Source organism: Phaethon aethereus, assembly GCF_964289735.1.
Source record: "Phaethon aethereus genome assembly, chromosome: 18".
Classification (NCBI taxonomy): domain Eukaryota; kingdom Metazoa; phylum Chordata; class Aves; order Phaethontiformes; family Phaethontidae; genus Phaethon; species Phaethon aethereus.
Window position 1 is genome coordinate 10,823,613 of NC_138594.1, and position 12,625 is coordinate 10,836,237.

The window sequence follows — 12,625 nt, forward strand, 5'->3', positions numbered from 1 at the left end:
TGCCTGTGTTGGGAGGGCACTTCTTTATTGTCAGCTGCTGTCAAATCCGACTCCCAGCGACTGACAGGTCACAGTTTAGGATCCCAATAATGCGACAGCTTTTTATATGCCAGTGCACCAGATGGGGTTATTTTCTCACAAAGGTTATTGTTTACTCACTATAAAATCAATTGAAAAATAAAATTAAAAAATCAAACTTGTGATTCAACCACCTACAAACTCACTCAGAAGAGCCCCAAATTATAAAATGGGTCAGCAAGTAAATGCAAGAGTGACAAAACTTTTAACACATATCAGGAGGAAGAAAATTCAGTGCAAAAAGCATAGATTAAGAATAGCAAAAACTGCTTTCCTACGCCTAAAGGCAAAAGTCCCCAAGCCAGTCTAACCTATGAAAGGGTCGTGAATTCCGTGATTTCAGAAAAAAGCAATTCAAGACAGTTCCTATAAAAAGAAAACTACCAAGTTGATTTCCTGCAAGTGCAATAAATTATTAATATGCAATGCAACTCTCAAGCTAGTAGCTACAAAATAAACCACTGATATTTAAGAATTGCAACACAAATGAGAGCTGGATGTGGCATACCGAGTAGCACTGGGAAGATGGCAAGGTTTTGGCAAAGTATGCCAATACAAAGTTCCTATTTGTGAAGAAGTATTGCAGAGTCTCTAGCGTACACACAGAAAAGACTCTTTGTCTATCTTAAGCACCCAGATTGAAGATCTGACCTAGTAAACTGGAATTAAGTATGTTTACACATAGGACTGAATCATTCCCACCGTTAGTTGAATTCAAAACCTGCCAAAGTACTTCGATATTTTAGATAAGCTGACTTAACCACTGGCCAGCTCCATCTGGCAGTCCTCTGCCTTGCCTCTTTCCTAGTATTCACTGGGAAAAAAACCCAGTACTATTTACAATATTTTATCGGGAAAACACGTAGTAAGCGAGCGTGTACTGCGGCCTTTTTTGGAAACAAAAGCCACCACAGAACTCTCAAAGCAGCGTGGCAGAAGACAAGCCAAGCTGCAGCGTTCTAACCGCGTCCCCCAAACGCCCAGCTCTCGCGGCCGTCGTTAAGCTCGCCGCACCCTCCTGCGCCTTTGCCGGCCGGAGCCGCCGCGGGGGAGCTGCCCAGCCCCGCCGAAGGCACCTGCACGAGGCCAAGCGGAGCGGCACGTCCGCGCTGAGCAGCACAAACCTTCCGTGTGCAATCTGGGCTGGCGACAAAAGAATCAGCAGGAACTAATTAACACCCGAAACGGGACGCAGAGCAGAGGTGTTAAGGACTTCGGCTGAAGGGATTCAACACCGACAGATTCAACTGAAGGGATTCAACCCGATTTCAATTCCTTTGAAAAAGGTTCAGGCGAAGGCTCAAACCGAGAGCCTATCGTCGATTAGTTTCCCTGCTGTTCCTAAACCTCCCGGACGTTGAATTCGCTTCCTTTCCCTAAGCCAAAGGCAGTGGCATCGTGCTTGGCAGCTCTGGGAACTGGACGTTCTGGCGAGGGTTTTGTCAATAAATATTTTAGAAGCAACGCCATACTGGGAGAAAAAGAGTTTGGAATTTTTTAGCAATATGTCCATGAACTAACTGACAATTGCTGATTTCCTTTTCAGTTAAACATGCACAAAAGGTATCTGAAACTTCACCCACTCTGGGCTTAGTCTGTATATTATTTTTTATTAAAACAAAACAAAACAAAAAGCAGCTTACTTTCTGGGCAATTATCATTTTTACTTAACGAATTTTTCTGCAAGCTTGGAAATGCTGACAAGCCTCAACCAAACAACGTAACAAGGTTGTAGTAAACGTTTTTCTTGTTGCCCAGAAATTGGGGAAATGTTTTATTTATAAAAGGAAAAATAACAGCATTTGCCAACTACTCTCACACCAAAAAGAGCTTATGAAGAAGACTTACAAAATATCTGTAACAATTTTACCATATTTGTATCTCAGACAAGACCTTTTCAAAGAAAATAATGAACTAGAAGAATACCCATTTGGGTAATTGTTTTATAGTACCTTGGTACCACAAAGACTTGTGACAAACGTTTTCTCCCTAAAAGGATTATAAACCTGTTGAATCATCAGAAAATAAGCAGATGTTACTTATCAAATTATGTGCATTATGGCAGAAAGTTTAAGCCATATTTAAGAACCTTGCTGCAAAGCAGCATAGAATAATGCAAATATTAAATTTTGTCACTTGGGTGATTTTCAAATTAGTTCTCTCTCATGGTACAATTATTTCGAGAACCTGCATCACCACCTTTGAAATGCCTCACTACTTAGTGATGAAACCACCTTTCTGTTCATGACAGTACCTTGGACGAATTTACCCCTCCTACATCGACAGGAAGCTATCTGAAGAGTTAAGCTACAATTAAGCATCACTTGGGATCCGTTCTGATCCTTTCTAACTAAATTCTAGCACACTTCTCCTTTTCAATGCGTTTTACAAGGTTTGACAGGGGAATATGGAGGTATTCCGAGTTAGAGAGAACAAAGCCATCAATGAATACAGTGCCAGGAGGGAAGTTTGCTGGTTCTATACGCTGTGAAAATTCAGCGTGATGGTCTGATTTCCTTTCTGTAGACGACAAGGGGTATGGTCTCTACTGAGACTCATTCCCCAAAGAAGTGCAGAGGTAGAAGGAACAGCCTTTTGGCGTATAATAGCCTCTAGCCTTTCAACCGAGCAACAAAGGCAGAAGTCGGGATGGTCTAAGGAACCTCCTACTTCATCCTGCTGTAACTTTGCCCTTGAATTTAATTCCACTTTGCAACACTGAACAGGCAGCGATGAAAGCATTGTACCCGGTTCTCGTTTCATAGTGTGAACACTGAATTCAGGTTCTTGCAGTACCAATTCTAAAGATCTATCAGTGTACATCTAACGTGATGTATTAAGATTTATTGCCTTCAAGTTTTCTTCACTGAAGAAGCAGTGTTGGTCACCTATGATAACAGACTAACCAACCCACTCTCCTGAGGCAAAAGCTTTTGATAATTTGTGTTTTACGAGTGTCTTCTTCTCAATTTCCTACATTACACCATACTTACTTTGGTTCTAGTTACTACAGCAAGTATTTAAAGTTTCCTTAAAGTTTTGAGCCATAAAAAACTGGGACTTTCTTTTAGAATATAGTTTGTTTTACAGACTTGGCTCTACCTATAAAAAAATGTGAGCAATTTTTTCTGTTATTCCTTTCCTCATTTCACTTCTGTCCATCCTAATTCCTGCCCTGTGCTCTCCCTGAGTAAATACACTACAATCTCATCGGCAAAGAACATTTTTTGCACATTTGTATCCAACAGAAAGGAAAAATCAACAATAAAATTCATTACCAACTTTACACTTCAGTTATCAGAAACACTAATTACCAGTTGACCCCGGCTAAAATAGGAAGCATATAGACAACAAACCCAACACGCTGTAAATACAAATTCTTATGCAGATGCTGAGTGATAAATGCCTCTCTCTCATACGGCAAAAGAAAGTTCTGCTGGAGTTGAACAACCTATTACATGTCTATTTAAGGGGACAAAACAGTCCTTCAACTTGCAAACTACGTTTTCCAGAATTTTTTCTGCAACTTCAGACTTGGAATGGGTCGGTGGGGGTGTGTGGGTGTGCACGTGTGTGTGCACAACCAAAGCTTGCTCGTAAATCCTGGGAGAAATACTTCCAATGAAATAACTGCCACCCTCTCTTTCCTTCCTCTCTCTCCCTCCTCCCTGTCTTGGTAACCTTAACCTTACAGAATGTGGTAATTTTTTTTTTTTCTATTGTAACTCACTGGGAGTAATATTTGGGATTGAATCCAAGTTGCCTTTGTTTATTAAATACTCTGAAATGCAGGAAACAACTCCTCAGCTGATGAAAGTTTAGAGTATTTCTTGTGTTCTGAAGATGATGGCTAACTTCCTGAACAGCTAGCTGTCCTACTGGGCTGCTTCCCACACGAAAAATTGACATTACAGTGATTTGCTAACTAATATTCCTGAGTTTTTAAAGCGATTACTATAGCTTTCATTTTTCTAGTTATTTTTATGAACACCAGTTCATAGAGTTTCTTGATTCAGGACATACTGAATGAAATCCTCACACATCTTGAAGGCAAATACTCCATCACCGGCTTTAACACACAAAGATTTGTGGGTACATAAACCCACAGCGTATATTACACATTTATAAAACCTGCAAAATTCCAAAATGAGTTGTTTACCTGTTACTTCCAGTTTGTCACCAGTGACTTCAGCTTTCAGATAAATCCTTCCTCTTTTCTCTGTGTGATCCATGCCACAGAGGCTTGGGACGTTTATTACACATTGCTTATGAACATTCATATCACAGGCTGTGGATATAAAAAATGGTTCAGACCATGAGAAGCTAATAACATGATTACACTGCACACACTGAGCAAAGTGAAAGTTAAGATTACACTGCTTAACGGTTGGCAAGACTTTCAGATTACAGCTGCGTCTTTTTCAACTGAACGACATGGCTAGTTTCCATCTTGCAATATATTTTCTAGGCAGTGAATGAAACGGAGAATAAAATAATCTACTTCAGAAACCTAAAGATATCATTAATGAAGTGCAAGAGAAAAAAAGTGAAAACGGAATAAACACTTGCTGGGAATATGACTAAGAAAACAGCGTTTGTGCCACCATTAATAATCAATTTAAAACTAACTCCCTTCATTGCTAGATTTTTCTAGCAGGCGACTTCAAAGACAAATGAAATACAAGGAAAATATTGGACCTCAGCTACCAACCGAACTGAAATTTCAGTCTTCAGCAGTGCATTCATCTGACCAGTCCAAAAAGAGGCTTCCGCAAAACTGCCACGGCAAAGGCTCTTCAGCCACATCAAACGGAATACACCATGTTCTCAGCAACAAAGGTGAATTCCATTAGTACATTATTACAGCACTGAAATATCCACTTGAAATAGAACCGTACTATAAATAGCTGACATTTGAAATGGTATTTTCCACAAAAAAGAAATAAGAAGCTGTTACCCAGTGTTTCCACTTACTTTCTAAAATACCCTTTTGGCAACCCAGAACAACTTCACTTACTGTCACACTTCATCCCCTGGTGCAGAAGCCCGTATAGCAGGGACCCACAATGGTCACAAAAGGTTGGGCTCCCATATGTGTGGATCTTAAATTTGTGCTTGCTTCTGGGATCCTGAAGGGAAAAACAGAAAAAAATTCTCACGTCATTAAAAATAAGATGGACGCTCCTTTAATGTATTACTTCAAATACCAAAAACTTTCCAGCTCTGCAACTTAGGCTACAGAAAAATGTATTCCAGCACGTGGCTTACTGGCGGCCCTCACAGCGGTACCTACGCCGGTGCCGGCACGCTGGCCTGGGTTCCCATGCGCGCCTTGCTTTGGTGCTGCGAGAAGGAGCGCGGCAGCTCAGAGCACACAGGCTCGCTCCTGTGAAGCACCTACGCCAAACCTCCACTTGCTGGCCCTACGCAACGAAAGCGTAACGACGGCATTCAGCCTGCGGCGGAAGCGTCAGACCCGTCTGCGCGTTCACGGCGTGCTCCATCACCGCTCTGAACTGCTGACACAAAAACCAGCAGGAGAGGAGGGAACTAACCGTTCGGGGCCGGTCTGAAATACAGTCAAACGCCTGTAAAATCAGGATCTAAAAGATGGGATCGTCTTGAAACGCGGCAAATTTGTAATCTGTATTACTGCAAATGAAAGTGAACAAATTCTCATTTGGCATGTAGTGAGTATTTCAGAGACTGCTATACCCGTCTGATTTCGAACGGAGAAACTTCAAGCGAGGACATTTTACGGCCACCAGCAGCTTGGAAACGGTTTCTAATTTAGGCCCCGTGAAAGGGAATACACTTGGATGTGCGACACATCCGAATACACCCGCTGCTTCTCCAGGGGTAGAGGCTCCCTTCAGAAAACCGCGAGCATTTAGATAAAAGGAAGAAATCACAGCTTCAATGCGTCCACCCATGTCAGGCTATGCCACAAACGCATCGCCACGGAACTTCCCGTACGCCAGACGCGCGCCGGTCCCCCACCCTTGGAGATGAGCGTTGCCAAAATAAACCGTGACGGCCCTGTGCTCCTCACACATCGTCTGTATTTTGCTATTTTTTGTGACCACTTCCAGCCCCAACTGTATTTCCGTCAAAACAATCCCCGCGCAATCTGGATCAGGAGTTGGGAAGAGCAGTAATTCTTCATCAAGAAAATACACTGGGGTCTGAAATCAATTCTTGTTAACGTTCTTTACGGAAAGTCCATGGAAATCATGAACCGCCAGGTCTTTCGTGCATTAGAACATCCTTCACAAAAATAAAACTGCAAAATGAGAGCTCAACACATTTTCCGCTGTTTACACTTTATATTAATAGGTCTTAATATTAGGTAATTATTATTAAATTGTCATAAAAAATAAACTGAATTTTCAACTTGTATCTGTCAATAAAATCAAAAGCAAAGCACAGCATGTTATACAAAATGGAAAACCTGTTCTTTCTTCAAAAAGAAAAGATCCTTCTAGTATAAGTGCTTTCTCAAGAAATCAAGGAAATCTGGGAACTCCTAACAGTAATTTTAATAAAAATATGACTATAATAAGACAAAATGTTGCCTTCAAAATCTAGTATTTTGCCATACTACACTTTGTGAAGGTTGTTTTTTGTTTTGGTAAGCATCTTTTGCGTGAAAGTTTTTGTACTGATTCTAAGTTTTATCATGAATCCATAACCACTAGTTTTCACTGCACAGGTAAAAACTATATAGTATCCAGGATAACAGGTAAAGACTTTACATTAAGAATTCAAATTGAGACTATTTCAGTAGTTCTGTTTGTTCTACAGCCTGAGATATGAAAGGCAAACTTCTAACAACCATTTTCATTTTGTAACCACAGTTAACCTAAAGGGAATGACATTCAGTGCTCCAGAGAACATCTGTTTCGTTATTTATTAAAGATATAGCCACTGGGTCTTGTGGTGCGGGGTCATGGGAACGTTGCTTTACTGAAGGGCTATTGGATGGATCCACTCTGACCGTATGCCTTCCAAACATATTAAAACACATTTTCAAAGCTAATTCTTTCTTAATTTGTTTTGTTTAGGAGATGCAAGGGAACTTGTTGCCTTTTAAATAGATACGCTTAAACGTTGCTTTGGTAAGCGCATCTGTTGCTGAGAAGGACAAAGCCCACAGCTTCTAAGAATGACACTGAATAAACAGATTTTTAAAGTTGTGTTTAACATCTGACACAAGTGGTATTTATGAGTATAAAGTAATGATAGAGAGGAAAAAGAACTATGGGAAACTATTACAGCGAACGTCTACTCAATACATCGAACCTGTATATTATCCCGAAATTATGTAACGCACACTACCAAATAAACCCATGCCAATCAACGGAACACACACGGTAATTAAGTTAGGCAGGGGGGTGTGTGGCTTCAAAATGTTGTGACGTGTAAGGACAGCTACACCGCACTCGCTACGAAGCAGCAGCGCCCAGCTACGTGACTGCAGGATGGCAGCCAGAGCATTCACAGAAAACAATGAATAAAACCAGGCACACGAATAAATACATCAAGTCGGATCAAGCTCTGAACTTGGCCCTGCATGGCTCGAGCTATGTAATTTGAATCAGCATTTGCTTTGTTTTCTACCCCTGTGTGAAAACGCCTGCTGTATGATGTTTAAAATGAACCATTCGATATGCTTTTTTTTTTAAAAGAGCAAGTCTGTTCTGACTATTATTAGTTATTATTCTATATGCACACACGAAGTCAGTTATTTCAGGCAGAGCATAAAAAAAGAGAAGAGAGCAAAACAGTACCAAAACCACTCCTGAAACAGAAACCTTGCATGCGGGAATCTCTCTTTTAAAATCCCTTTAAAGGAACTAAATAGAAGAACCTAAAAAATATGTAAAAGCTAACACAGAAAGACAGTGCACTCTTCATCGTGTTTAATCCTATTTTCTCTTTCAATCCTATGCATTTTTCTTTTAACTATTGGTAAATTGAAGTGTACAAAACATTGATACTCTGCAAGCAAGTCTCGGAACGTATAGAGAAAGCCAAGAGATCTCTATACACCCATCACAGATGATAAAAGCTTTTTATCTTTTTCCCTATATTAACACCGGCTTCCATGCACTTAGAAGTACCCTTGAATCTACAGTTTACGTTTTAATTATAAGTAACTACATTAGTAATAATTACTACATTGCCAGTACCAATTACTTATGTTATTAACAGCAATTAACTTCTTAGTTGTTAATGCAGTTTAATATTCCCAATGTTAAATACACATTAAGTGGCTTATATGCGTTACTGAGGAAGTAACGCTGTCTTTAGCAGTTCTCAGCTAGAGGTAAACTACTAAGTTAGAGGAGGTAACTGTAAAGCTCCTGTAAATTTTCCTCAAATATCCCCTTTTAATCAATGTAAACTTTCCCGAATTCCCGAAGCCTAGCTGGCAGTCATATTTCATAGTAAACACAGGGAGCCCAGCCAGGAGATGACAGATGAACTGCCAAATAATGGCTGCTATTTGCAAGAGAATTGAACTTTGCACTAAACTTGGCATAGATTAATTGTGAAACTCTAAAGGGAAAACCCACTTCTGTTTCCAAAATCCATCAAAATTATGAAGGGGGGAAGTGGCAATGGGAAAGCACTTGTTAAGCAGTGATGAATGATATGCGTTATTAAAATTAACATTATTTTCATGCTAGAAAGTGAATTCTCTAAGACAATCGCCCATTTTTATAAGTACAACTGAATGCCGTATAGTATAATTAAATGAGAAAGGAAACACTGGGCAATCGACATCACAGACATTTAGATATTTGTCTTGGAAAAAACTTTAAATTGGCAGAAATCTAGCCAGTGCTCTGCAATTTGACTGTGGTACAACAGTCTGGAGTTTCAGAGCCTGCAATGACACGTATGGGTGCAGTTCCCTATAAAGATGAAGAGCAACCGGGCGTCTACACCCCATACAGCTCTGGAAAAAAAATCAAAATATGATTCATTCATCTCAGAGCTGAGAAATGCTTATACAGAGACAGGCAGCCATAGAATCGCACTGACCAGGAGATCTGCGTTGTACTGTGTGGACCTACTGAAAGAAAACCGAAAATGGAGCAGAAACCTTTAAAAAAGTAACTAAGTGAGTTTGCAGAAGTGACTTGCCCAGCCAGAGCGCTCTGGCTCGGCTAAAAGGTGTGGGATTTGCTCCAAAGCCCGGCCGGGCGACGGGCAGGAATCCTCCCGCACTCCAGCAGATGGAAGCAGAAGAACGCGGAGGCATCCCACCAAAACCACACGTTTTTCAGTCTACGCGCCGCCGCTGAACTACGTTTTGCCCCCTGCAGCAGCACTGCCTCCATCCCTGCCTTCTCCCTTTGTTTGGCGCAAATGAATCCGTTTCCCTTATTGAACAGCAGCGGAAAGCACCCCCCTGCGAGGAATCATTCCGTAATTTTTCTGGATCAAAGACGGGGGTGTGCAATAATTGACAGCGCATGGTTAACCAGCGGCACATGTCAAACTGTGCTTTAACACACCACAAAACGGCTTATGAGCACGACATTTCCGAATTCTTTCTAAAAGCTCCCCTTTGATTAGAATTTTATTCCCCTTGATAGCAACACTGAACCGACTATAATTTTGCAGGCGTTAAATCACCACCTTTTAAGTATAAAACATACAAAACCCACTTTGTGTGAAATGGCGTCAGTGGAGATTTTATATACAAAGCACCATCGTATTATTACTCGTTTAGTCCTTTCGTAGTACGCGACTTGACAGCATCAGGAACTGTGTCACCAGAACCACGTATCCGAGACCAAACCCTGTGATCCTATACGCACACTGTCTTTAATTCGGCATTTTCTAGGTGACACAGCTAGACCCGGTGTGATTTTTGGAAGGAATTTACATCAACGCTGCACGCAGATCTGTCAGTGCCCGAGCCTGCACTAGTGATCAAGGCGGGGGGAAAAAAGACTGTTTTCAGTCATTAATACCAACACGCACACATTAACAAGGCGTTAGGCAGGACAGAAGATTAATTTTTTTTTTTCAAATGGACTATGGTTGGTGAAAGGTTCCTTTTCCAAATCTGAACTGCTATTTTTGTGATCATTAAGAAGCAGAAAATGCAAAAATGCTAGTGTAAAACTATTTTGGGAGAAAATTATGTTTTCCATTACAAAAATAACTTAAAGGAGTTCTGCAGCAGCTGACCCATAAGGTCCCAAGGTTGTATCAGCGCCTACAGCAACAAAGAACAATTTTGTGTAAATAAAGGCAAACGTACCCAGTTTTCCATTTCCTGCCTCCATGACAGAACCGCAGGATTGTTCTTCATCCCCAACCACAAGCTTACAAATATATTTATTCACTAATATACAAGGTGTAAAGGAAAAGTAAGCTTAAAATATCCCAAATTACTTCACTTAGACAAAAGAAGAAAACAACTCCTGAACCTCAGTGGCATGAATTGCGGTACTGTTTGAATTTCTATTGAGAACAGAAGGGGAGACAATACATCAAATATATTCAAAGCCATACACAAATCATGGCAAGAGGAAAGAGATCACTGTTCCTCTTTCCCAATGGACAAGCCCCGGGAGGCTGGCAGGTCTGTCTTCCTCGTCTTAATACCCAGCCTTTGAACATCTCCTGCTGTGGCAGCGACACCGAGTCCTGCAGCTTGCTCTGGCCCCCTCCAAACGTCTCCGACGCGTGGGTCGTGAGGAACGCCGCTCTAATGGACCAGCGAAACCACGGCAATTTGTACCGCACGTATCTATCTTAAAACAGCTTTAACTACCCCAAGCGAAAACCAAGTTAATAAAACATATTTAAGAAGAACTTAGCGTGTCTTCCTCCGTACGGAGCCAAATCCCCCATTCATCCCACGCCGTCCTCAGGCAAACTTCCGTTTCATTTGTGCAAGTCTTCAGACTCCAGCTTTTCTAAACGCCTTCCCAACACCAACTACAATATCGAAGACCCCATTCAGACACTGTGTCTGTTTCAGCGACTTTCTTCTGTTCGCTACTTGTTGTCCTGCCGAGGTAACAAAACTCTCCGTTGGTGATTTGCACGGCATCTTAATTTGAGAAAGCAGCTTCAAGCTTGAGACGCTGTGAGAGCCAAGGAGACAGATGCTTCTAGTGGAAATAACTTCCAGGGCTTAAAATATGGCTTCTGTGATCAGCACCCAGCAGCAAGAAACAGCAAAAAGTCATTGTTTGGTCACCAGCTTTGCTCTTCCCTGACCGAATGAGGCTGTGTCCATGGGAAAGGGAAAGCAAGGATAATCTGAGACTCTTGGGAACGATTAAGATCATATCGCCTTTTATTAAAAAATGTACAAATGCTTAAAGTTTGTTTGATATTTCCCCTCTCAGAGTTGCAGTGTAGAAAAGTTTTGTTGCTTTCAGTAAAGTACAATAAAAGATAAGACTTCTACTGATGAAGAATCAAAAATCTCACAGAAGGGCTGAGGCCGGCAGGGACCTCGGGAGACCACCGAGCCCAACCCCTGGCTCACAGCAGGGCCAACTACAGACCAGTTGGGTTCTGCAGTGGTTCAGGGGGTTACTCCCCCCGAGCTGCAAGACTCCTTAGAGCTCCAAAGCTACCTGCCAAGCACCCAGAAGTCTCCACAGCTTGACATATAGCTACTAAGAGCACCTTCTTGCAATGGAGAAAGGGAGGAGCGACAGAACCATGCTTTCTTACTCGGTAGAAAATTCCACACCGACTCCTTCCAGGAAATTCTACCACCAGGCAGAATTTGGAATTTCACTGTTTGGAGTAACTCTAAGGAATAACTCAGAAAAAAGCATGAATTCCACTGACATCTGCAGCAGGGGAAACCACTCGCACACCTTAGCATCCTAATAGGTGTTAAGAGCATAAACAGAGTTGCATGCAACCCTACAGTAACAAAGGTAGTGCTGGGATAAAGAAAACGAAGACTAAACAAAACTACAGGCAATAAAACTTACAGAAATTAGTCTTCAAGACTGTACAACAAGGATGCAATGGAGAAAGAAAAGGCAGGCTCTTTCCATGATGGATTTCAGAGGTAAGGGAGGTAGGAGAGCCCCCAGCTTACGCACACGCACAGCAGAGTGCTGTGCAAACACTGCTGTGCTGCTTGCAGACCCGCGGGAGCACATCCGAGAGCAGCGGCAGGATGGCAAGTCCAATCTACAACCAATTTACCCGTGGGTTCAAGGGTTGGAAATACACTCAGAACTGAAGACCGATTCTCAAGTTCTGGAGAAGAAGTCTTTCATGATAATAAATGACACCCCAGCCAAAAATAACGACAAAAATACCTTCTCCCATCACTGTTCCTAAGACCACTTCTATTTTTTATTAATCTGAAGAGACTTAAGAAGGTACAGCAACAGAAAAACACCGTATTTAATTAATGTTGACAATTATCAATCAACTATTTCCTTCTCTATGTTGGTATAGAAGATGACAACTTGACCACAGTTCAAAAATGATTCAAAGGCAGATTTTTCAGTTCTCTCCTGGAATTCACACTAGATTATCATTT

The 12,625-nt window shown here is 41.4% G+C and overlaps 1 protein-coding gene across 2 annotated transcripts in view; it reads right to left on the reverse strand.

Annotated features, from left to right (window-relative positions):
* The window catches only part of PRKCA (protein kinase C alpha), a gene marked incomplete at both ends in the record, with an annotated part of 155,465 nt that overhangs the window by 48,840 nt on the left and 94,000 nt on the right, over positions 1-12,625 (reverse strand). For both annotated transcript variants that reach the window (XM_082008219.1, XM_082008218.1), the window contains 2 exons: positions 4,238-4,366; positions 5,096-5,207. In XM_082008219.1, the coding sequence (XP_081864345.1) occupies positions 4,238-4,366; positions 5,096-5,207 (241 nt within the window). The remainder of the gene's footprint in view (positions 1-4,237; positions 4,367-5,095; positions 5,208-12,625) is intronic.